The sequence below is a fragment of the Schistocerca serialis genome, chromosome 4 (genome assembly GCF_023864345.2).
Source record: "Schistocerca serialis cubense isolate TAMUIC-IGC-003099 chromosome 4, iqSchSeri2.2, whole genome shotgun sequence".
Classification (NCBI taxonomy): Eukaryota; Metazoa; Arthropoda; class Insecta; order Orthoptera; family Acrididae; genus Schistocerca; species Schistocerca serialis.
The window spans coordinates 752919754-752945767 of NC_064641.1; the positions used below are offsets into that span (position 1 = coordinate 752919754).

The window sequence follows — 26014 nt, forward strand, 5'->3', positions numbered from 1 at the left end:
CCATCCCCCACCCATACCCTGCTATCCCCCCCCCCCCCCCCCCCCTCCGCTTCCTCCTTACACCCATAACCTGGTTGCATCTGCCATCATGTGCAGTTGCTCACGGTGTGACCTCAGCAGCCAGATACTGCACCCTTGTGTGTTTGAGTTGTGTTTGCATGAGTGTGTGTGTATGTTCTATCTCCTTGTTGGCTGAAAGCTCATTTTCTGACAGTCTTTTTGTTGTACCTGTATGTGAAGCAGCTTCCGCGCTGTATGGTGAGTACCATCTACCCTTTTCATAATATTGTTATTCTAACTTCTTCTCTTATATTCACTTGTTAGACACTCTAGATTTTCCTGTATGTTAATTTTTTTTAATATGATGCCCTCAACTCTTGAGTGCAACCAAAACAGTGCATGTGAAAAATTCTAATTTTTAAAAACAGATAATGCTTTAAGTATGAAAAAATCGAGAATTTTCAAGAAGATCCGCAAATATCCATAATAACTGTACATAGTAATACAGATTCAGAGTGATTTCTAAAGTATGTGTTTATTTTGTTTTATTCAGACTCATAAAAATTGAGCAAGCTGTGATGTGGACTATTGTTGTTGTTTGTGTATTTAAGATGATGAATGAATGTTTTTCACTTTGCTCATGAAAGGTAAGAGATTCTTTAGAAACAAAATTAGGTTAACATTACAGGTATCTTGCGTCTCATAAGACGTGCAGTGTTTAAAAAAATAAGCAACATTATTAACATGCTAGATTCTCCAATTCATTCTTGTGCAGTTATGTTCCTGCCTGCCAGATAAAGTAGTATACATTGATTTCATAAGGAAAGTATTATTTTCAAATATTTTCTTTCTTTCTTTAATTTTCTATGTCTTTCTTTTCCAGCTACACATCTCTAGGAGGTCGCAGCAATACTGCTCCCAATCCAGCACTGCTTTTCCAAACGAATGATGGAAAGGAAGCCTACAAACCTGCATATTTGTTGGGAGATGGAGCTTCTGAAAGGAGTGGCAGATGCTAATGATTGTGTGAGTAAAAGCAAAATGCCTATACACACACACTGTCCTTAGTTATTTTCTAGATACATATTCCAATCTCTGTTCTTAATTGCAAACCACCCTTCCTGTGGGTACACATTGTGTGTTTTTAATGCAGCAGTTTCTGTTTCCTTCTGCATCCTCATACCATTGATCATTGCTGATTCTTCTGCCTTTAGGAGTAGTTAACTATTTGAAGGCCAACAGATGACACAAAATATATGTGCACAGGCATTGCCCTGCTGGTACAGCTGATCTCCCGGACAGTGTAGAAATGTCAAAAGAATGGACTTGGATAATGTTATGGGTGTATCTTGCACAGCTCAGTGTTTCCTCAAAAAACAGCAGAGATGCACAGTCATTATTGGCTATGGCTCCCTGTATCATGATTCATGGAATTATCCAGTTTGAGACAATTTTGGTTGTGGACAGTCAGTTTGACAAAAAAGTTATCCATCCAAAAGTTCTGTTCAACTGTAGTATCTATTGAAAAGAAGTTGCTAGTGACCCTCCTTGTCACTGCCTCACAGATTTTGTTAGTAACTACTCTCCTGGATGACTATTGTTGATGCCAAATCAGAATTTGGATCTGCTCTTGCCACTAAACATGACTTTTCACTGCTAATCTCTACAGCTGTATCTATCATTTCACAGTCAAAGGTGAGGTGCATGGTGGTGATTTTATGATTAGAAGCCTGGCAAGTGATACACTTCTTCATGGCCCAACTTTCCGCAAATGGTTTCTGTTGGCCTCAGCTTACACTCTGGATGCAACTTGGCTACAGTTACATGTGATGGGCAACATTTCTCCAGGTTACAGTATATATACTGATGGTATCTGAACCCGTGACAGTAGTATGTGCATTTTCCTTAGATGACTGGTGCAAATACAGACACCTTGTGTCTTATATTTGGGGAAATACTTCAGAAGAACTACACAGCCCCTTCTGGGTCATAAGGACATCATTGAAATTCAGTCTTTCATAGTGTCATGACACATCTATAATGCCTAGTAAAGCTGGAGGATGCTCAAAACAACAAACAACTGTTTCAGCAAATCAGATACAATTCTTAGGAGGTCAGTGTTTTCATGTTCAGTTTGTAGTTCGTTTTCCAATAGTAGCGTGGTGCCTTGAACCATTGCCTCTAGTGTCTACTGTTGTCCCATTCAAGTATTGTTTCCATTGTGTTTTCAAGGGTGTTCGTTTTTTTTCATTTTCCACTAGTGTATTGTTTGAAGTAGAAGTCCAGCATTGGGTTCATACTTATTTTTCCAATTATATTACCTGCTACATGAAGTGACAGTATTCATCTCAGTTTTATAGTAAGTGGATTGTTGAAATGTACAGGGTGTTTCACAGTTCATGTTACACACTTCTGGGGGTTGTAGAGGGGACTTAGTAGATCAAGTTTTACATAGGAACCCATGTCCAGAAACAGTTCATTTCCATGTTACAAGAAAAACAAGAGCTGCTCAGTTGCATGCTAGATGTTTTTTACATAGTTCACCTGTTGTGGTAGGCTGCCCATATTCACGAATGATAGAATGATGTGATGTCACGTGATATCCTCTGTTTCAATCTGCCTTGTTTCCATGCTTCATGGTGATGCATCAGTAACAGGATGCTTGAGTACACATTTGCAGTGTACAATAATATGTTGTTGATTTATGGTGAAGCTCCCCATGACGGAAGAGAAACTCACTGTCTGTATCACAAGTACTTTCCAAATCGTGTGACTCCATCTCATCTCATGTTTGCCAGAGCAGAACAACAGCTGCAGGAAAGTGGGAAATTCACTAGTGATAGAGCAAACTGCTGTGCTTCAGGAAGGCAGCGTACTGCCATATTGCAAGAGGAGGTGCTCTTCCAGTTGAAGAGAACCCATCGACAAGTACTCGAGCCGTTGGACATGACTTGCATATATCTCTCTGGTCCATCTTGCATTTTCTTCATGAACAGCAATTTCACCCATATCACCCTCAGAAGGTACATGCCATGCTCCTGTCAGATTTTGTGCTACATGTCAGTTTCTGTACTTAGTTTTTCAATGTAGTGTGGATTTTCCGCAAATTCCAAGGTGAATTTTGTTTACTAATGAAGTGCATTGAATGCTTGAAATAGCGACATTTGGGATCAGGAAAATCACAAAGCCATGTGTACACAAAGATTTTAGCACACCTTCAGCATTGGTGTATTGCTGGGTTATTGCAGTGTGATTGGGCCATACATCCTCTCTCTCCACGTAATGGGTGCCAGGTACTTGATATTCGTGCGACGAATGCTGGTGAAGTTTTAGGAAAATGTGCCATTGGACATTTGGCATGGATTGTGGTTCCAGCATTATGGCATGTCAGTACATTTTTACATCTGGAACCATCTGAATTAAATCTACAGGTGCATGTGTCGACCACTTCAGTTATAATAAAAATGGTGCCAGGGCAACAGAAAGAGTTTTGTGTTCAGCATTTTGTACAATGCAAGTTAGTAATAACTGTTCAACGGCTTACATACTAGGTATGGTGTAGATACATCTACAGCACAGAGCATTAGATGATGGCATGAACAATTCCAAGAAACAGGGTGTTTGTGTAAAGGCAAATCCCCGAATGTCTGACAGAGACATCGTATGCATCTGCCATAGTTTCACAAGAAGTCTGCAGAAATCTGTTCACTGTGCAGTTTGACAGCTCAGCATGCCCCCAGTGTCCATCTGGCATGTGTTGCGTTGACGTGTTCATGTGAAACCATACAAAATTCAGCTACTGCAACCTCTTTGTGAAGTTAACAAACAACAATGTGTGTGGTTCAGTAATTTCGTTCTTGGCAAGATGGAGGATGACAGTTTTCTTCCACAGTGTTTAGTGATGAGGCAACATTCCATTTAAATAGGGTGGCCTCCATTACCAACAACAATGAATGAACTGAGACATTGCATAACAGAAACTGTGGAAGCTGTAATTCATTACACACTCACAGCAGGGTGGGACTCATGTGGTGCGTAGAAACACTGAACAGCATACAGTACTTACACTAGCTTTCAGAGTTCTTGCTCTTTGTGTAGCAAAAGTACACATATTCACATCTACACTTGCAATAACACAGGCATCCAAATGCTCATACCAGTAGCTGCACAGAGACTGTCTGTTGATTATTGATTATTGAGGGTAGTTTCCTGGGTTGATGGATGTGGGGAGAGAGCAGGGAAGGATGCATGAGGCAAAGAGGGGATAGCAGGGTGGTGTGAGGCATGTCTTTTGACAGACAAAGGGGGAGACACTCATTTATTTCTTCCTTGGATACAACTTTTACTATCAAATTGTAATATGTAATATTCACAATTATAAGTTCCCTTCGTCTTGACCAGAGCAAGAACAAAATTGGAGTCATTAAAATGTAACAACAGAGATATTTAAAAAAACCAGAGATAATACAATGATAATATTCACTTTTCTTATGCAAGGAGTAACATCTTTGGTTCCCACACACAGCATAGTATCTAACACAGTTATTTCAGTAACAAAATGTGATATTACACTCCTTTCCAGCACTATGAGTGCTATGTTGCTCACAGCTTCAGATCAGTATTTTTCTTTGAAATTGCATGTAACGTGTTATGCAAGCATAAAGTATGAGGGATTTTAGAGGAGCAGTTGTTGTAACATTACCGTGGCAGAGTGGCCTAGTGCACTGACTGGCAAGTCATTGGCTCGGGTTTGATTCCTCCAGCTACCAACATTTATTTATTATTTTTTCCATTTTATTTTATTCCTTGCAGTGTTAAACCATTAATTATAAATTTAAATATATTTAAACACTTTAGTTTATATGTGTAAAATTAATGTATTGATTGTAGTTACAAATACTACCCTTGTAAGGGGAAAAGCCACAAATAGTGGTAAAAATAAGTGAACTTTTGAAGGCCAGACATACCAACAATTAAAGGGAGCAGCCATGAGTACCAGGATGGCCCCCTCGTACGCCAACCTATTCATGGGTCGCTTAGAGGGAGCCTTCTTGGTTACCCAGGCCTGCCAACCCAAAGTTTGGTACATATTTATTGATGACATCTTCATGATCTGGACTCACAGTGAAGAAGAACTCCAGAATTTCCTCTCCAACCTCAACTCCTTTGGTTCCATCAGATTCACCTGGTCCTACTCCAAATCCCATGCCACTTTCCTTGACGTTGACCTCCATCTGTCCAATGGCCAGCTTCACACGTCCGTCCACATCAAACCCACCAACAAGCAACAGTACCTCCATTATGACAGCTGCCACCCATTCCACATCAAATGGTCCCTTCCCTACAGCCTAGGTCTTCGTGGCAAACGAATCTGCTCCAGTCCGGAATACCTGAACCATTACACCAACAACCTGAAAACAGCTTTCGCATCCCGCAACTACCCTCCCGACCTGGTACAGAAGCAAATAACCAGAGCCACTTCCTCATCCCCTCAAACACAGAACCTCCCACAGAAGAACCACAAAAGTGCCCCACTTGTGACAGGATACTTTCCGGGACTGGATCAGACTCTGAATGTGGCTCTCCAGCAGGGATACGACTTCCTCAAATCCTGCCCTGAAATGAGATCCATCCTTAATGAAATCCTCCCCACTCCACCAAGAGTGTCTTTCCCCCGTCCACCTAACCTTCGTAACCTCTTAGTTCATCCCTATGAAATCCCCAAACCACATTCCCTACCCTCTGGCTCCTACCCTTGTAACCGCCCCCAGTGTAAAACCTGTCCCATGCACCCTCCCACCACCACCTACTCCAGTCCTGTAACCCGGAAGGTGTACACGATCAAAGGCAGAGCCACGTGTGAAAGCACCCACGTGATTTACCAACTAACCTGCCTACACTGTGAAGCTTTCTATGTGGGAATGACCAGCAACAAACTGTCCATTCGCATGAATGGACACAGGCAGACAGTGTTTGTTGGTAATGAGGATCACCCTGTGGCTAAACATGCCTTGGTGCACGGCCAGCACATCTTGGCACAGTGTTACACCGTCCGGGTTATCTGGATACTTCCCACTAACAACAACCTGTCAGAACTGCGGAGATGGGAACTTGCCCTTCAGTATAACCTCTCTTCTCGTTATCCGCCAGGCCTCAACCTCCGCTAATTTCAAGTTGCCGCCGCTCATACCTCACCTGTCTTTCAACAACATCTTTGCCTCTTTACTTCCGCCTCGACTGACATCTCTACCCAAACCCTTTGCCTTTACAAATGTCTGCTTGTGTCTGCTTGTGTCTGTCTATGTGCGGATGGATATGTGTGTGTGTGTGTGTGTGTGTGTGTGTGTGTGTGTGTGTGCGCGCGCGAGTGTATACCCGTCCTTTTTTCCCCCTAAGGTAGGTCTTTCCGCTCCCAGGATTGGAATGACTCCTTACCCTCTCCCTTAAAACCCACATCCTTTCGTCTTTCCCTCTCCTTTCCTCTTTCCTGATGAAGCAACCGTTGGTTGCGAAAGCTAGAATTTTGTGTTTATGTTTGTGTTTGTTTGTGTGTGTGTCTATCGACCTGCCAGCGCTTTGTTTGGTAAGTCTCATCATCTTTGTGTTTTGAATATATAAGAAAATTCATTATGAAAGTGTTTTCTGTAGAGGATCAGCTAAAGAGGCTCCTTTCCAATACATACTTGGAGAAGTGAGATTTAAACAGGGAGATCTACTCCAGATGTAAATCTTAACAAGAGGAGGACATAGGACTAGGGACACTGATTTGCCTCAAACTATGTGAGTAGAAGCACGTACAGATGCCCCTTTCAAGTTCCTAGGATATTTCACCTGAGTGGGCCGTGGAAAAAGGTAAAATGCTCACTAAAGAATTACATCCCCCAGGGAGCTCTTGGTTCGTTTGTGAGTTCATGTGTGACGCAGATGGGGCCCCGAGCTATTGCAGCCCATTCTTCGTTCCTGGACTGCATTTCCTTCACCGTGCTCCTCCTTCCCCATCCTTGCTCCTTCCCCACTCACCGCTCCTTCCGCTCTCTCGGTGTTCTGGTTTATGACAACCTGGTTATTCAACTGGTTCCCTGTATTCCTTGCAATTTTGTTCCTCTTGCTTATTCTCTTTCTTTTTGTGTGTTTTGCCCCCCCCCCCCCCCCCCCCCCTTGGGATTTCACCTCCACGTCTAAATTTTCTGACTTTAGTGTAGCAAAGCAAAAGATGAAATGCTTAACTCTGTTTTCAAATGTTCCTTTATAAAGGAACCCAGGAGAATTGCCCAGTTTAATCCATGTACCACTGAAAAGATGCATGAAATAAGTATTAGTGTCACTGGTGTTGAGAAACAGCTAAAATCGTTAAAGTTGAACAAAGTTCCAGGGCCTGATGGAATCACTGTCAGATTCTATACTGAATTTGCAGCTGAATTAGCCCCTCTGAAATCTATAATCTATCATAGATCCCTCAAACAAAAAACCATGCCCACCCGTCTACAAGAAGGGTAGTAGAAGTGGTCCACAAAACTACCATCCAATATCCTTGACATCGATTTGTTGTAGAATCGTAGAACATATTCTGAGCTCAAACATAATGTGGCATCTTGAACAGAATGACGTCCTTAATGCCAGCCAGTGTGGATTTCAAAAACATTGATCTTGTGAAACCCAACTAGCACTTTTCTCACGTGCCATACTAAAAGCTTTGGATCAAGGCAACCAGGTAAATGCAGTGTTTCTTGATTTCCAAAAAGCATTTTACTCAGTGCTGCACCTATGCTTATTGTCAAAAGTATTATCACAAGGGGGTATCAAGTGAAATTTGTTACAGGATTGAGGACTTTTTGATAGGGAGGACACAGAATGTTGTCTTGGATAGAGCGTCTTCATGGCATGTACAAGTAACTTCAGGTGAGCCCCAGGAAAGTGTGTTGGTACCTTGCTGTTCATGTTGAATATTAACAACCTTGCAGACAACATTAATAGTGAAATCAGGCTTTTTGCAGATGATGCAATAATCTATAATGAAGTGCTGTCCAAAATAAGCTGCATAAATATTCAGTCAGATCTTGATAAGACTTCAATGTGTTGCAGAGATTGGCAACGTGCTCTAATTGTTCAGAAATGTAAAATTTTACACTTCGCAAAATGAAAAAAACATAAGGCCCTATGACTGTAATATCAATGAGTTACTGTTGGAGTTGGGCAACTCTACAAATATCTGGTGCAACTGATATGAAATGGAATGATCACATAGGTTCAGTTGTTGGTAAAGCAGGTGGTAGACTTCAGTTTATTGGGAGAATACTAGGAAAGTGCAATTAATCTACAAAAGAGGTTGCTTACATATCACTCATGCGACTGGTTCTGGAATATTGCTCAAGTGTGTGGGACCTGTACCAGATAGGACTTACAGGGGTTATTGAATGTATACAGAGGAGGGCGTCACAAATGGCCACATGTTTGCTTAATGCAGAGTGTTACAGAGATACTGAAAGAAAAGAACTGGCAGATTCTTGAACAAAGACATAAACTACCCTGAGAAGGTCTGTTAACGAAGTTTCAAGAATTAGCTTTAAATGATTACTCTACGGATGTACGACAGCCCCATATGCATTGCTCACATAGGGATTGTGAGCATAACATTAGAATAATTACTGCGCGCACAGAGGTATTCAGTCAATCATTCTTCCTGCACTCCATATGGGAATGGAACAAGAAGAAACCCTAGTAACTAGTAGAATGGGATGTACCCTCTGCCATGCACCTCCCAGTGGTTTCTAGAGTATGGATGTAGATCTAGAGGTATGTTCCCAACATCGCCACAGTCTCTGTATTTTCATTGCTTGTGGTAACTGTTATAGTCACCCAGATATGTAGCAGTATTGAGGAAGTTTGTGGATAACTTGGACTAGCCAGGAATGGCTGCTTGAGTAAATGAGCCAATTTCTACAACAACATTATGAATTTCACCATCAGCAGATGTGTAAATGAGAGGCATTTGCTGTATCTTCTTAAATGTACATTGCTACACCATATGATGGATGGTATATAGCACCTAGCAATCGTTACCTGGTATTTTTCCCATTTTTAGGCTGGTAAAAATAGAAGCTTTTTAGGATCACTTTGTTGCCAGTCTGTCTGTTTGACTCTTGAGAACTTTTTTGTCGGGAATGGATAGAAATATCAAGTTGAAATTTACATCACATAGTAAGGCTTTGGTGACATCAAAAATTTATACTTCTACACCAGTACAATGCAAAGATATGGCCATGTATGTCACATATTTTGAGTTTCACAAACTCCCCCATCAAATCTTATAGGGTACTTCCTGATGGTGTAGAATCATGAAATTTGGCAGAAAGCAAAATTGTTAATTTGTAATTATATCACATGAAGAAGAAAAAAAAAAATTGGCTTGTTATCTGACAGTCTGTCCACCTGGTAAGACCTCTTTTTCTCAGGAACAGGGAGACTAAACAAAGTGGGAATTTATGTCACATAGCAAAATCTACAGCCTTTTGGTGGTGTGAACAATTTCAATTTTTGTGTCAATGGAGTCAAAAGTTACAGCCATTTATGTCATATTTTGATTTATTGCTAGTATCAGTATTGATAACAGGCAAAAATCATCAAAATTCTAGACTCCCAGGATGACTTCCAGATTACCAGGATGGAAAAACTGTGTGTATACGTAATTAAGTTCGTGTGGAACCTTCAGTGTGTGACTCCTACTTCCACGTATCCAGATTTTTTGTGGTTGGTCTTCCATTTCACTATGAGTTTCCAGCATGACGACTAGGTCGATGTTATTATTTTTTTAAAGTTTTGATAGGCATTGTCATATGTTTTCTATATTAATGTGACAAATTTGGGCTGATTATATGAGTTTTCTGGTCAGTAGGTCCTAAGAAGAACCATTTGTTTGGTCTGACACCATGTTTGCTTTTTGAGGTACATGGAATGTGTATTATGGTCATGAGATCGCAAGATTGTCTGACCGCCCCTATTTGCTTCTTCATTTAACGTCATTCAGGGTGCTCATGTATCCTTCTGCCATGGAGGCAAACTAGCTTTACACCCTTGCATATGTGTAAGGTACCTGAGGACTAATAAATGATAGGACAGAGACTTCGAAACCAGGTTTTAAACTGTAAAATATTTGCAGGTGACGATGTGCACTCTGACCATAATTTATTGGCTATTAACTGCAATTAAACCTGAAGATATTGCAGAAAGATAGGAAATTAAGGAGATGGGACCCAAAGAAGTTCAAAGAACCAAAGGTTGCTGAGAGTTACAAGTTTGTCGTTTGGTAACAGCAGGAGATAGGAATATGGGAGAAGAGAAATGGATGGCTTTGAGAGATGGAACAGGGAAGGTAGCATAGGATCACGTAGGTAGAGAAAGACAAGGCCTAATAGAAATCCCTGGATAACATATGAGATATTGAATTTGACAAAAGGAGAAATACAAAAATTCAGCTGTCAAAAGAGAATACTGACATTTAAAAAATAAGACCGGCAGAAAGGGCACAATGGCTAAGCGGGACTGACCACAGGATAAATGTAAGGTTGTAGGAACATGCATAACCAGAGGAGAGATGGACACTGCTTATAGAACAATTAAAGAAACCTTTAGAGAAAATCTGTATGAATAACAAGAACTCAGATCGCAAGCCATTACTAAGCAAACAAGGGAAAGCTAACAGGAACATACAATGGAAATCTATACAATGGAAACAAATCTCTGGATGTGTGTGAAGGTCAGAGGGGAAATATCATAATGTGAGAAGAATTTGACAGAGTGCTGACTGGCCTAAGTCAAACAAGACCATTGGAGTAGACAACATTTCCTCAGAATCAATGAGTGAGAAACTTGAGAGAGCTAGCCATGATAAAATTATTCTGCCTGGTATGCAAGATAGATGAGACAGGCAATATGCCCACAGAATTCAGGAATAATGTAATAATTCCAGTTTCAAAGAAGGCAGGTGCTGAAAGGTGTGAATAATACAAGACCATCAGTGCCATAAATCACTGTTGCAAAATATTGACACAAATTACATACAGCAGAAAGGAAAAATTGATAAAAGCCGACCTCGGGGAAAATGAGTTTGGGTTTTGGAGAAATTTAGATATGTGCAAGGCAATACTGACACAACAACTTAAATGAGAAGAAATACTGAGGGAAGTAGAGACAAAAAACTAGGAGCAAACCATTATTTGCAACTTGCACAGAAACCAGACTGCAGTTGAAAGGGAAGCAGTGGTTAAGAAGGCAGTAAGACAGGGTTGTCGCCTGCCCCCAATGTGTTATTCAGTCTGTACATTTTGAGCAAGATGTGAAGGAAACCAAGGAGAAAATTGGAAAAAGAATTCATGGAAAAAATATAAAAACTCTGAGATTTGACGATCACATTGTAATTTTGTCATGATGTAAAAATACCGTTGAACAAAATGGGTAGTGTCTTGAAAGGAGGATATAAGATGAACATCAATTAAAGTGAACCAAAGGTAATGGAAAGGAGCTGAATTACATCAGGCAATGCTGAGGGAATTAGATTTGGAAATGAGACACTACAAGTAATAGATGAGTTTTGCTAGTTGGGCAGTTAAACAACTGATGGTGGCCAAAGTAGAGAGGATATGAAATGAAGGCTCACAATGTCAAGAAAAGCTGTTCTGAAGAAGAGAATTTGTTAATATCTAATATAAATTTAAATGTTAGAAAGACTTTCCTGGATGTATTTGTCTGCGATTCAACCTTGTATGGAAGTGAAAAATGGGCAATAAACAGTTCAGACAAGAAGATAATAGAAGCTTTTGAAATGTAGTGCTACTGAGGAATGCTGAAGATCAGATGGACAGATTGAATAACAAATGAGGAAGTACTGAATCAGTGTGGTGAAAAATAAATTTATGGCACAACTTGACTAAAAGAAGGGATCGATTGATAGGACACATCGTGAAGCATAAGGGATTCATGTATTTTGCAGTGGATGGATGTGTAGAATGGAAACATTGTAGAGGATGACCAAGGACAGTAAGCAGGTTTAAACAGATGTATGGTGTGGTAGTTGTGCAGAAAATAAAGGGTCATGTACAGAGTGTACTAACTTGGAGAGGTGCATCAAACCAGTCCTCTAACTAAAGACCACAGCAGATGAAAAATTATTTATTTAGCTTGTGAACTGCATCCAAGATCTTGAAGGGGGAGAAAAGTACACAAAAATAAAGAGTCATAAGCAAAAGTTAGCATTATACCTGTACAACTGACCCTCTGTTATGCTTTAAAATTTTATGAGAATAACCTGCAGGTTCTTCTATCTCATGAGCCTCTCCTGTTGTTGTTGTTGTTGTTGTTGTTGTTGTTGTAGCATTAAGTCCAAAGACTGGTTTGATGCAGCGCTCCACTCTGCTCTCTCCTGTGCAAGCCTCTTCATCTCCGAACAACTACAACAACTTACATCCTTTTGAACCTACACCCCATATTCATTTCTTGGTCTCCATCTACAATTTTTACTTCCTTCTAATATAAATTAGTGATCCTGTGATGTCTCAAGAATGAGATTGTTTATTGTCTATGTTTCACTTCCATACGAGGTTAAGCCCCAGACAGATACCTTCAGAAAAGACTTCCTAACACTTAAATCTGTATTCGATGTTATCAAATTTCTCTCTCTCAGAAACACTTTTCTTGACATTACCATTCTACATTTTATATCTCTTCTATTTTGGCCATCATCAGTTATTTAACTGCCCCACTAGCAAAACTCGTCTACTACTTATAGTGTTTCATTTCCTAATCTAATTCCCTTAGCATCGCCTAAGTTAGTCTGAGTACATTCCATTACCATTGTTTTGGTTTTGTTAATGTTCATCTCATATTCTCCTTTCAAAATGCTGCCCATTGTGTGTTCAACTGCTCTTCCAAGTCCTTTTCTGAGAATTAAATGTCATGGGCAAACTTTGAAGTTTTTATTTCTTCTCCATGAACTTTAATACCTCCTCCAAATTCTTCTTTGGGTTTCTATACAACTTGCTCAGTTTATAGATTGAATAATGTTGGGGATAGGCTATAACCCTGTCTCATTTCCTTCTCAACCACTGCTTCCTTTTCATGCCCCTCAACTCTCTGCAATTGCCATCTGGTTTCTGTACAAGTTGTAAATAGCCTTTTGCTCCCTGTATTTTATCCCTTCTATCTTCAGAATTTCAAAGAGTGTATTCCAGTCAACATTGTTCTGACTGTTTCTATAATATTGCCTTCTCCAAGTCTACAAATGTTATAGATATAGGTTTGCATTTCCTTAACCTATCTTCTAAGAGAAGTCATAGGATCAGTATTTCCTCACATGTCCACACATTTCTCAGCAGTTCAAAGTGATCTTACTTGATGTTGGTTTCTACTAGTTTCATTTCTGTAACAAGTGTTTATTACTGTTTTGCAACCATGACTTATTAAACCATAGTTCAATAATATTCATACCTGTCAGCATCTGCTTTCTATTTAATTTAAATTATTACATTCTTCTTGAAGTCTGAGAGTGTTTTGCCTGTCTCATATATCTTGCAGGGCAGGTGGAATAGTTTTTCTTTGGCTGGCTCTCCCAAGGATAGTGGTACTTCTGACAGAATGTCATCTACTAGGAGGACCTTGTTTCCATTAGGTCTTTCAGTGTGCTGTCAGATTCTTCTCGCAGTTCCTTTCTCATCTTCATCTACATTTTTTTCCCTTTCTATAATATTGTCTCCAAGTTCATTTCTCTTATATAGTCCCACTATATACTTCTTCCATCTTTCAACTTTCCTTTCCTTGCTCTTTCCCTTCTTGGCCTCTCCTAGACAATAAGAAAAAGAGAGGGGAACATCTCTAGATCAGTACACCAGACTCTCACCCACTTTCCCTTCTGCTGAGATCTGCTAGTGATCTAATTAGGTCTCTGTACTCAGTGCAGATAACACTTTTTCACTAGAATTGTTGTATTTTCTTCTCGTAACCATCACTGTCAAATGAAAGGATGCTTTGAGAAGGATTGGGACTTATACTTGTGAGGAGAGGAAAGACATCCCTGTCCAGCCATCGAAGTTAGGATAATCTGTTGTTTCCCTGTATCATGTCATCCTAATCTTTAGGTTTTCATATTGTAGCTAATTACATATCCAGTATGTCCCCAATGTGCTAACAGTTTATACAGAGTGCCCCACTCAAACCTCCCTGATTTCAAAGACCCAGGAAAAACACACACACACACACACACACACACACACACACACACACACACACACACACACACACACTAGATATGACAGTGAAAAATGCACCACATTGTAGAGCATCTCAAAGAATTTATTTATTTATCATCAATACACCCTTTACATGTGAACCATTTGTAGCAAAAAGAAAGTCGAGTCTATATACAATTTCTTGCCAAGTTCTTTGTAACATTTCCTCTGTTATTGTTGCAATCACATTAGTGATACGAAGTCGTAATGTAGGAATATTGTCCACTTTGGTCGCGTACACCCTGTCCTTCATGAATCCACATGAAGAAATCAAGCGGTGTTATGTCGGATGAACGTGGTGGCCAGGCAATGGGTCCATGGCGTCCAAACCAAAGATTGGGAAATTTCCTAACCAGGAACTTGCGAACAGCCATTGACCAGTGTGGTGGCACTCCATCTTGTTGAAAAATGATGTTGGGTTGCAAGTCTTGTATCTGAGGGTACACAAACTGCTCCAACATGTCCAGATACACTGACCCAGTCACTGTTTGTTCCACAAACAAGTACGGTCCAACAATCCTGTCGTGCATTAGCCTGCACCAGACGTTTAGTTTAGGACTGTCACGAATGTGTTCAGTGACAACGTGCGAATTTTGCAAACCCCAAATCTGAACATTATGCCTATTAATCCTTCCTGATAGATGAAAGGTTGCCTCATCTGAGAATAAACATCTTTCCAGGAAGTTGGAATCCATATCAACACGCTACAGCACATCTGAAGCAAATTGTTGTCAGCGTGGATTGTCATTGGCCATCAGATGTTGCAGAATTTGCACTTTGTAAGCATACATACGAAGACACTGGTGAACTTCATGATGCAATGTTGATCGAGGTACGTCAAGTTGCCTAGATGCTTGACGAATTGACTTACATGGGGTTCTGAGAAATGTTTGTCTGATGTCCTCCACTGTCTCTTCTGAAACTCCATAACTTGCACTGCCAGAATGTTTCAGAACACTTCCTGTTGCCAGAAACTTCCTATACCATTCCTTAATTATTTCTGCTTGCGTGTGCTGCTGTGGACTCTCCATTTTCACTTCATGCGACCATGCTGCACTCTGGTGATGATACTTGGTGCTTCTGATGTGGGAATATAAGTTCTTTGAAATGCTCTACAATGTGGTGCATTTTTCATTGTAATATCAGGTAGGTTTGAGTGGGAAAGCCTGTATATATCTACAAGATATTTATTCTTGACCCTTTCTTACTCACCCCCCTAACCCACTCCCCTTGTCGTCCTAATTATTTCCTCCTTGTGCTGTTCAGTTTCCCGTGCTCATCCTTGTCATCTAATCACCCAACTACTACTCATCAGCACTCTCTACATCTCACCCTCCTACCTGTCACCCTGTACCACATGATCGTCCCCTTCATCACCTTGTCTTCCCTCTTCCACATAATCATCCCCTTCCTCACCCAGTCTACCCTGCTGCACATAATCATCCTCCCCCTCACCTTGTCACCCACCCTTTTTCCCACCTCATCACCCTCCCCCTGTTTGTCACCCCCCTCTCTCTTGGTCACCATCTTGCTCCTCACCACCCTCCCCCACATAATCATCCTCTCCTTCACGTTGTCACCCTCCCATTTCCCCCCCTGCGAGTCCGGGGGTTAGAATAGGCCCGAGGTATTCCTGCCTGTCGTAAGAGGCGACTAAAAGGAGTCCATCCCCCTCAAGGGGGTAGTTAGCGCCTGCGTCCGGAGACGGACGGTTCCACGACCTATATTTGTGGTCCTTTTGGTTTTTCACTTCTCGTTTCTTCCTTCCTTTGGTTGGTTCCTTTCTTTGTTCTTCTCCATCTCACTGTCTTCCTTACTGAAGCACTAGATTATTTTGTAAGAACACATGATCAAAGAATGGCATACAAGCATTTCTGGGCGTACCCCCAGAAAAAGATAACTTAGGAACTCTGTAAATTACAGGAAAGTTCCCGTAATTGTATCTCCGTCATCGGAGAACATATTAAAGGTCTCCTTGCCTTCTTCTCCTTGCCTTCTCTGGTCTCCGCCTCGGCGTTTGAGACAGTCTGTCCTCTCTCTCTTCCTTCCTCCCTGTGCGTGCCTGAAGGCTGACCCACGCGTTCGCACGCGTAGCCGGTGATGGGGTAACGCGTCGTTCCCCGCCCTGGGTAGACAAGTAAGGCACGCACGTACCCCCTGGTAAAGGCCAGACCCAGGGAGGGGTGATTGCCTGAGCTGATACCTTCTGACCATGCCGATTGGTCCCTCCATCTGTTTCTCGGGAGGTGTGACCTGAGGTGTAAACATTCACCTAAGGCGGGAGTGCCCTCTGAGAGGGTCCCCATAAGGAAGGAGCGCGCCATCGGAGACGCTGGTAATCATGGGGGATTCCTCCGCAATGGATTTCTCTTCTTCTCTCTCGACTTCTGCCCGCAAACGGAAACATGACCAGCCACCAGTGACAAAAGTACTACCGCCTGCCGCACAGTTCCTCGTCGTTTCTCGATCTGAGGATGGAAAGGATTTTTCCTCTGTCAACCCTTTCGTTATCCAGAAGGGCGGAGATGCCATAGCCGGTACTGTTAAGTCTTGTACAAGGTTGCGTAATGGTACCTTGTTACTAGAAACTGAGAGCGCCTTTCAGGCACAGAAACTGCTTCGAGCCACACTCCTGTACACGTTCCCTGTCCGGGTGGAGGCTCACCGAACTTTGAATTCGTCTCGTGGTGTGGTCTATACTAGATCCCTCGATGGATTGACCGACGAGGAGATTCAGTCTTTCCTCGCTGAGCAGGGCGTGATGGCTGTCCATAGGGTCATGAAAAAGGTCAACAATGACCTTGTACCGACCTGGACACTTTTCTTGACCTTTGATAGTGTTCAGCTGCCATCGTGCATCAAAGCGGGCTACGAGGTTATTTCTGTTCGCTCCTATGTCCCGACACCTAGGCGCTGCTACCAGTGTCAGCGTTTTAATCATACTCGCCAGTCTTGTTCCAATGCGGCTAAATGTGTCACTTGTGGCAGGGATGCCCATGAGGGTGACTGTCCACCTCTGTCTCCTCGTTGTGTGAACTGTCAGGGTGACCATGCAGCGTCCTCCCGCGACTGTCCCATCTATAAGGAAGAATGCTGTATCCAAGAAATTCGGGTCAAAGAGAAAGTGTCCACCTCGGCTGCTCGCAAGCTATTAGCTAGTAGGAAGCCCACGCTGCTCCCAGCGGGGAAATACGGTACTGTCCTCGCCTCTCCTCAGACTACCAGGGAGGTGGCAACCCAGACATGCGATCTGACCTTCAGCACCACGGTCGTCCGTTCGGCCAGTGCTAAGATCGCGCGGTCGACGTCTCTTCTTCCTCCCATCACCCCACAGACACAAGCCCCTTCATCAGCTTCTGCTAAGACGAAGACCCAGAAGTCGGATGCACTGGCCTTCAAGAAGAAACCATCCCGTGCAGACTTCCTACGTACCTCGACCTCCCAGCCATCGACCAGTACTTCCACCAAACGACCTTCCAAGAAGGCTCATAGGAAGCACAGTTCTCCTTCTCCGCCATGGCGCATTTCTTCTCCTGCGCCACCCAGCGGTTGCCGCCCCAGGCCGTCATCCGTTTCGCCTGGCCGCACATCTGGCCGTTCACCGGCGGAGGAAGCTCCCCCTCCCGGCCATCTTACCAAGATGGCCGATGAACCTATAGAACCAATGGACGATGTCTGTCCGCCTACTGATAGCGGCGGCAGTGCTTACTCGAAGCCAGGCCCTCAGCGGCCTTCGAGGTGACCCCTTCTTTCATCTTCCTTTTCTTCTTACGATGGCACTTATTCACTGGAATATTCGCAGCATTCGCTCCAACCGAGAGGACTTGAAGTTGATGCTCCGCTTGCACCGTCCGCTCGTCGTAGCCCTCCAGGAAACGAAGCTACGCCCATGCGATCAAATTGCCTTGGCACACTACACCTCTGTGCGTTTTGACCTACCCCATGTGGTAGGTATTCCGGCTCATGGAGGGGTTATGTTGCTGGTCCGGGATGATATTTACTACGATCCCATCATGTTGCACACCGGCCTGCAGGCAGTTGCCATCCGAATTACTCTCCCCACTTTTACATTTTCCATTTGTACCGTTTACACTCCATCGTTGTCTGCCGTTACCAGGGCAGACATGATGCAAATTATTGCTCAGCTACCTGCACCATTTTTGTTAACTGGAGACTTCAATGCCCACCATCCCCTTTGGGGCTCTCCAGCATCCTGCCCGAGGGGCTCCCTGTTAGCAGACCTTTTCAACCAGCTCAATCTTGTCTGCCTCAATACTGGCGCCCCTACTTTTCTTTCGGACACATCTCGCACCTATTCCCATTTAGACCTCTCTATATGTACTACCCAACTTGCACGCCGGTTTGAGTGATATGCACTGTCTGATACATATTCGAGCAACCACTTCCCGTGTGTTATCCATCTCCTGCAGCATACCCACTCTCCGTGCTCATCTAGTTGGACCATCTCCAAAGCAGACTGGGGGCTCTTCTCTTCCAGGGCGACCTTTCGGGATCAAACCTTCACAAGCTGCGATTGTCAGGTCGCACACCTCACGGAAGTCATTCTCACTGCTGCTGAATATTCCATCCCTCACCCTACTTCTTCTCCACGTCGCGTACCGGTTCCCTGGTGGACCACAGCATGTAGAGACGCTTTACGTGCTCGTCGACGTGCTTTGCGCACCTTTAAACGCCACCCTACAGTGGCGAATTGTATCAATTATAAATGATTACGTGCACAGTGTCGTTGTATTATTAAAGAAAGCAAGAAAGCCAGCTGGGCTGCTTTCACAAGCATCTTCAACAGTTTTACTCCTTCTTCTGTTGTCTGGGGTAGCCTGCGCCGGCTATCTGGCACTAAGGTCCACTCACCAGTTTCTGGCTTGACGGTCGCGAATGACGTCCTAGTGGCCCCTGAGGATGTCTCCAATGCCTTCGGCCACTTTTTCGCAGAGGTTTCGAGCTCCGCTCATTACCACCCTGCCTTCCTCCCCCGCAAACAGGCAGAGGAGGCTAGGCCACCTAACTTCTGCTCCTCGAATCGTGAAAGTTATAATGCCCCATTCACCATGCGGGAACTCGAAAAAGCACTTGCCCAATCACGGTCCTCTGCTCCAGGGCCTGATTCTATTCATATTCATATGCTGCGGGTAAAAGATTTCTTCTTCGTACTTACAATCCCATCTGGATTGAGGGACATGTTCCCGCATGCTGGCGCGAGTCTATTGTTGTCCCGATTCCTAAGCCGGGGAAGGACAAGCACTTGCCTTCCAGTTATCGACCCATGTGGCTTACCTGCTGTGTCTGTAAAGTGATGGAGCGAATGGTTAACTCTCGTTTGGTTTGGCTGCTCGAGTCTCGATGCCTACTTACTAATGTACAATGTGGATTTCGTAGGCGCCGCTCTGCTGTTGACCATCTGGTTACCTTGTCGACCTTCATTATGAATAACTTCTTGCGGAAGCGCCCAACCGCGGCTGTATTCTTTGATTTGGAGAAGGCTTACGACACCTGTTGGAGGGCGGGCATTCTCCGCACCATGCACACATGGGGCCTTCGCGGTCGCCTCCCTCTTTTTATTCGTTCCTTTTTAATGGATTGACAGTTCAGGGTACGTGTAGGTTCTGTCCTGTCAGACACCTTTCGCCAGGAGAATGGGGTGCCACAGGGCTCAGTTTTGAGCATCGCTCTCTTCGCCATAGCGATCAATCCAATAATGGATTGCCTCACAGCTGATGTATCAGGGTCCCTTTTCGTGGACGATTTTACCATCTATTGCAGCGCGCGGCGTACATGTTTCCTGGAGCGCTGTCTTCAGCGTTCTCTTGACCGTCTTTACTCCTGGAGTGTCGCCAATGCCTTCCGTTTTTCTGCCAAGAAGACGGTCTGTATTAACTTATGGCGCTACAAAGAGTTTCTCCCACCGTCCTTACGACTCGATCCCGTTGCTCTCCCATTCGTGGAGACAACAAAATTTTTAGGTCTTACATTTGACAGGAAACTTAGCTGGTCTCCACATGTGTCATATTTGGCTGCCCGTTGTACCCGTTCTCTAAATGTCCTCCGTGTTCTCAGTGATATGTCGTGGGGAGCGGATCGAACCGTCCTACTTCGTCTGTATCGGTCGATCGTCCGCTCCAAGCTGGATTATGGGAGCTTCGTATACTCCTCTGCACGTCCATCCATCTTACGCCGCCTCAACTCCATACAACATCGGGGTTTATGACTTGCGATCGGAGCGTTTTATACTAGTCCCTTCGAGAGTCTTCATGCTGACGCTGGTGAATTGCCACTCACCTACCGGTGCGATATACTGCTTTGTCGGTATGCCTGTCGGCTACTGTCAATGCCCGACCACCCGTCTTATCGTTCCTTTTTTGACGACTCTCTCGACCGTCAATACGGGTTGTATGTCTCTGCCCTGCTACCCCTGGAGTTTGCTTTCGTCGCCTCCTTCAACACCTTAATTTTTCACTCCCTGCAACCTTTCGAGTGGGTGAGAGCCACACGCCACCTTGGCTCCAGGCTCAGGTTCTCGTTCACCTTGACCTCAGCTTGCTCCCAAATGATGTTACCCCCGGTTCGGTCTACCACTCCCGTTTTGTCAAACTTCGTTCGAAGTTCATTAACATAACCTTCATTTATACAGATGGCTCTAAGACCAATGACGGGGTCGGGTGTTCTTTTATTGTCGGGGCACAAAGTTTCAAATACTGGCTCCATGGCCATTGTTCGGTCTTCACAGCTGAGCTCTTTGCCCTCTACCAGGCTGTTCTTTACATCTGCCGCCACCAACATTCTGCTTATGTCATCTGCTCCGATTCCCTGAGTGCCATCCAGAGCCTCAGTGATCCGTATCTGGTTCACCCTTTCGTGCACCGGATCCAACGCTCTCTTCAGCAGCTGGTGGACATCGGTTCTCCGGTTAGCTTTATGTGGGTTCCTGGCCAAGTCGGTATCCCTGGGAACGAAGCTGCAGATGCCGCGGCCAAGGCTGCGGTCCTCCAGCCTCGGACAGCTTCTTGTTGTGTCCCTTCGTCAGATTGTAGCAGGGTCATTTGTCGGCGCATTTTATCGCTGTGGCATGCCGATTGGGCTGCACTTATGGACAACAAGCTTCGGGCCTTGAAACCTCTTCCCGCGACTTGGACGTCCTCCTCCCGCCCTTCTCGACGGGAGGAGGTCGTTTTGGCCCGGTTACGAATTGGACACTGCCGGTTCAGCCATCGCCATCTGCTGACGGCTGCGCCGGCGCCGTTCTGCCCATGTGGGTACTTGCTGACGGTCCGCCACATTTTAACGTCCTGTCTGGATTTTAACACACTGCGTCTTGATCTTGGCCTGCCATGTACTCTAGATGCCATTTCAGCGGATGACCCACGAGCAGCTGCTCGCGTTCTTCATTTTATCAACTTGACAAACCTCTCTTAGGACATTTGATTATGCTATTTTTTTTTAATCCTATGCCTGTCAGTCTGTCTTTTATCGTGTTTTCCCTTTTAGTTGCTGTTTTAAACTTGTGCCTCGCGGTGCATTCCTAACGTAGTCTGGGTGCTAATGACCATTGAAGTTGTGCGCCACAAAAAAAAAAAAAAGAACACCTCTCCCATTTTCCAACTTCATTACCCTCACCCTCTTTGCTCCTCTCTCTCTTTGTCACCTCCCCCTCTTCTACATCCCCCCCCCCCCCCCCCTTCTTCAGTGTACCCCCTCCGTCGCCCTCACCAGCTTTTGCATTTATCAATTTCTAAATTTTAAGTAAATTTACATGAGTGCTCAGATTTTTTACAATTCTGATCAAGGCAAATGGTGACAGAAAATTTGACTCAGTATCATACAAAATTATGCAGCTGCAGATGGTCTCTCATCCCCTTTAATGTACAAAACTATGCTCATATAATTTTTAGCATGCTCCATGCTTACTCCAGCATTACCCATTATCTACTTAATGAAATTTAGTTTTCCATCATTAATAACTATCCAGCATACTATAACCTGCCTTTTCATGTTCAAAGGTGGATAAGTAGTGTATTATGTGGTGTCTCCTGCAGTACTGTGGTGTCTTATGAAGTCCTCACTTTAAAGATGCACAGAGGGGTGCATTCTTGCATACACAATGTTTCCCCTGACCACTTGTTTTAAACTAGCATTTTTGCAATGTTTATACACACAGTTTATAGCCTGATTAATTAGCAATTTGAATAACTCTGCTTTACACATGATTGGTATTTCTTGTCATATTTTAAAGTTTAGTATTACATATTCTGAGAAGTTTCAAGAGGAGCTAAATATGACCCTACTATTACTGCAACAGTAAGTCCGTGTTAAGTTACTGTCAAACACGTATCTCTGTGGGGTACTGTTATGTCACAGTAGAACAGGAGTTAAATTTTGTGTAATTTCCAGCCTCTTCCCTATATTAGGCCAGTTTTAACATTTATCAGTGTGCTGTTTCTGTGCTAGTCAGGTACATTTAGCCAAACTGCTGGTTCAAATACTTTATTTTTTGTCAAGGCTTTAACTAAGACATGTTTTCCCTGATAGCTGTCACTATTGTTTTAATGTATTAAAAGGAAAGGCTTGAAAGGTTTTAAGCCCACTCATTCAATAAGATTTTTTTTCTTGCTAATAACTTCAGTGTAGAGGGACCTAAATCAAAATCCAAAACCATCCTTCAGTGGGGTGGCTCCACTGTCATACGATAACTTGTGTGCCATTCTCAGCCTAACACTTTGCAGTGAATTGAAAGGTTGGCTGATATTTACCTTCAGACAGCATTATTCCTAGTATTGCCAGTACTAAGTGTTAAACTGGAAAACAGTTATCTTAGAGTAGGAACTGTGTACTTCTTGTTCATGACTGAAAAATGAGTCAGCTGGGGAAGGTTGGAAAGGTGGTACATCACTAATAATGTACATTGAGAGGCAATGCTAGGAATTCACCTCCTGAAGGTAAATATTGGCCACTTTTTTTCTCTCTTTCTTTGAAATTTTAACAATTTTGTCAACTGAATTTTCCATTTGCTACATTGAAATAAACTCTCTCCCCTTAGTTTAACAAAAGAGTGATATCCAAGCTGAATATGAATTTTCTCATTGTATATTTGTGAAGTATGGCACAGTCCTCAAAATTAAGAGAATTGGCAGATATTCTGTAGATAGTGTAATATATTGAAAAGTGTCTAGTTAATTTATTGCATTTTCAACAAACATTTAAACATGTTTCAGGTAATGTTTATCTGCAAAACTGTGTATCTCTGAATTAATTCTATGAGAGTACACAGTTGTTTTCTTTTTATGTAGACTTGTTCGGTGTTAGAAGTTGTGAGTAATTTTGATAAACTAATATGATTTAGCTTTTCACTTGCTTTGTGGAGTAAACACACTTTCTCTTCCGCTTGTAGGGAGCTGAGTAAACATCGGGTCCTAACAACTTCTGAATGTGAGACAATACTGGTGTTTCTTCAAAATGCTGCATCTATTATTTATTGTTAAAATCTGTGTAATAATTCTGTTAATCACGCACATTGTGAGGAAAGTAAAGCTTTAATGTTAGAGTTAAGGAAAAACAGTATCAGTTAAAGAAATCTCTTGTAACTGTGTTATCTCTAAGATGGCTTTTATGAACATAATGATAATATGATACTCTCTCATAAAATAGCCTTCTGCACTGATATGCCTACTGATGATGAATCTCTGGGACGAAAATGAGGAATATATGTACTTAATGAACTTACCTTAATTTTAAGGATGCACAGTTGTTAGTCATAAGAGAGCCTGTTGGTATGCTATTATTTGATACATTCAGTTCTGAAATTATATCATTATTATTCATTTACCATTTTATAGAAGTTCATAGATTATCAGAAGTATGAAAGGGTTTTTCTATTTTTTTTCCTACTATTAGTATGGTAAAGCCTGAGAAGTAGTGTGTAGTACATAATAGTGCTTAAGCAAAGCACTGTCTGATTAGTTAATATCTGTGTCAAACATTCTGTAAATAATTGTCTAAATTTTGTTTTAAAATAAAAATGTACCTGATACATTCATTTTCTTAAGGGTTCCAAATTAATAAGCATTTTCTGCTTTCATTACAAAACATTGTTGCATAAGATGTTCACTTTGTCTTCCTTGTGCTCCAGTTTCAAAAAATCGCAATATTAATGTATCTAGTTTTGTAAAATGTTCTGTGTCGAGTGATTTCAATTTCAGGTAGCTAGTTTCATTCTGTAGATGCAGTATTGCAATGATCATTTTGATGAAATGAACTCTCATTTATTACGTAGCATGCTGATGTGAACATTGATTTCCAATATTGCAGTAAAATTTCTGTGCACTATTAAAATAAACTGTGTTATGAGACTGGAGAAACCATTGTTTATATATGAAAAATATATAAATATTTAGTGAGAAAAGAATATATATATGTTATGGTGCATAGGTATGATTCTGAAACCAGTGGCCATTTCATTCTGTGTCTTTACTTTTTTACCAGAGGTTCTGCACTCAGGACAAATTTTAAAGACAAGAAACTGTTTATATATACTTGTGCTGTTAAAATAAATTGTTGATGTTGTATTTTAAAAAGTTCTTATATCTTTTTTGCAATGACCTTAATAACAACACAGACCTAAAACACCTGCCATGAATGAGGAGCAAGTCGTGTGTGTGTGTGTGTGTGTGTGTGTGTGTGTGTGTGTGTGTGTGTGTGTGTGTGTGTGTGTGTTAGATTATATTTAACATCCATACTGTCTTTGTCCTTTCAATTGTTATAGGTGAGCATAATAAAATAGGCAAAAATGCCATTATTTTGAAAAAAGCTGTTACTTCATCAGTTATACTAAGCAGCTGCTGATTATCTAAAAGGAAACAAGGAAGACAAGTGTTTAATGTTCCACGTAATGGATTCTCTGCTGTTGCTTGATTTTATAAAGACACAGTGGTAATAATTAGTATATTGAAGGGTGAAGAGGAAAGCAGTTGACTATTTCAAAGTGAATTGTTTGTTGTGAACAGAGAATCAGCATGATATGATTAATTGATTATGTAGCAGATGTTAGTTTTTAATTACATATTTCAGCCTTGAGTCATACAAGTGGTATCATTACTGGCTTTAACTTATTACCAAATTACATAGTTGTGCATCAACTGAAAAGCCCCTGAGTGACTGTGTAACATTTCAAATCATCTTATGATGGCTTGATAATAAGCAGAAACTTGCATGACCTGAGACTGAAATAAATAAATAAAGAAATAAGTAAATTACAATAAGAAAACTAGAAGGTTCTTGTATTTCCCTAAGGTGAGTCTGTGGCCATAGTGGTGGCTGCTGAAAGTGAATAATGTTGAGGTGGGTGCTCAATAGAATGGAATGTGTTCTTGGTGATGGCTGTAACTAAGTACTGACATGCACCCCTGGTTATATGACTGTTAATAGCATCTGTCTTTGTGCAGTTTCCAGAGTTTCACATTAGTGTGGAATTCAGTTCATGTTTTCAACCTAGCAAAGATGAAATATGAAGAACATGGTATGTAGCTGATATCACATCCTTCTCCTGCAGGCCTCAATAAGTGTTATTTATTAGTTAATTTCTTGGACATTCATTCCCATAGTGTCGACATTTTGGTAGAAATAATGAAAACATTAGGAAAAAACAGAAAATAACTTGGGCAATTCCATGAATTGTGGTGCAAACAATGAATGTTATGCTAATTAAAGGTGGACAGACAGTAGGACCC

General features: G+C 42.2%; 1 protein-coding gene across 1 annotated transcript in view; it reads left to right on the forward strand.

The window, feature by feature from the left end:
- Positions 1-24856, forward strand: part of LOC126473291 (FAD synthase-like) — an 87966-nt gene extending 63110 nt beyond the window's left edge. The window contains exons 5-6 of the mRNA XM_050100250.1: positions 884-1026; positions 23680-24856. Coding sequence (XP_049956207.1) covers positions 884-1019 — 136 coding nt within the window. The 3' untranslated portion in view covers positions 1020-1026; positions 23680-24856. The remainder of the gene's footprint in view (positions 1-883; positions 1027-23679) is intronic.
- Positions 24857-26014: the final 1158 nt, after the last annotated feature.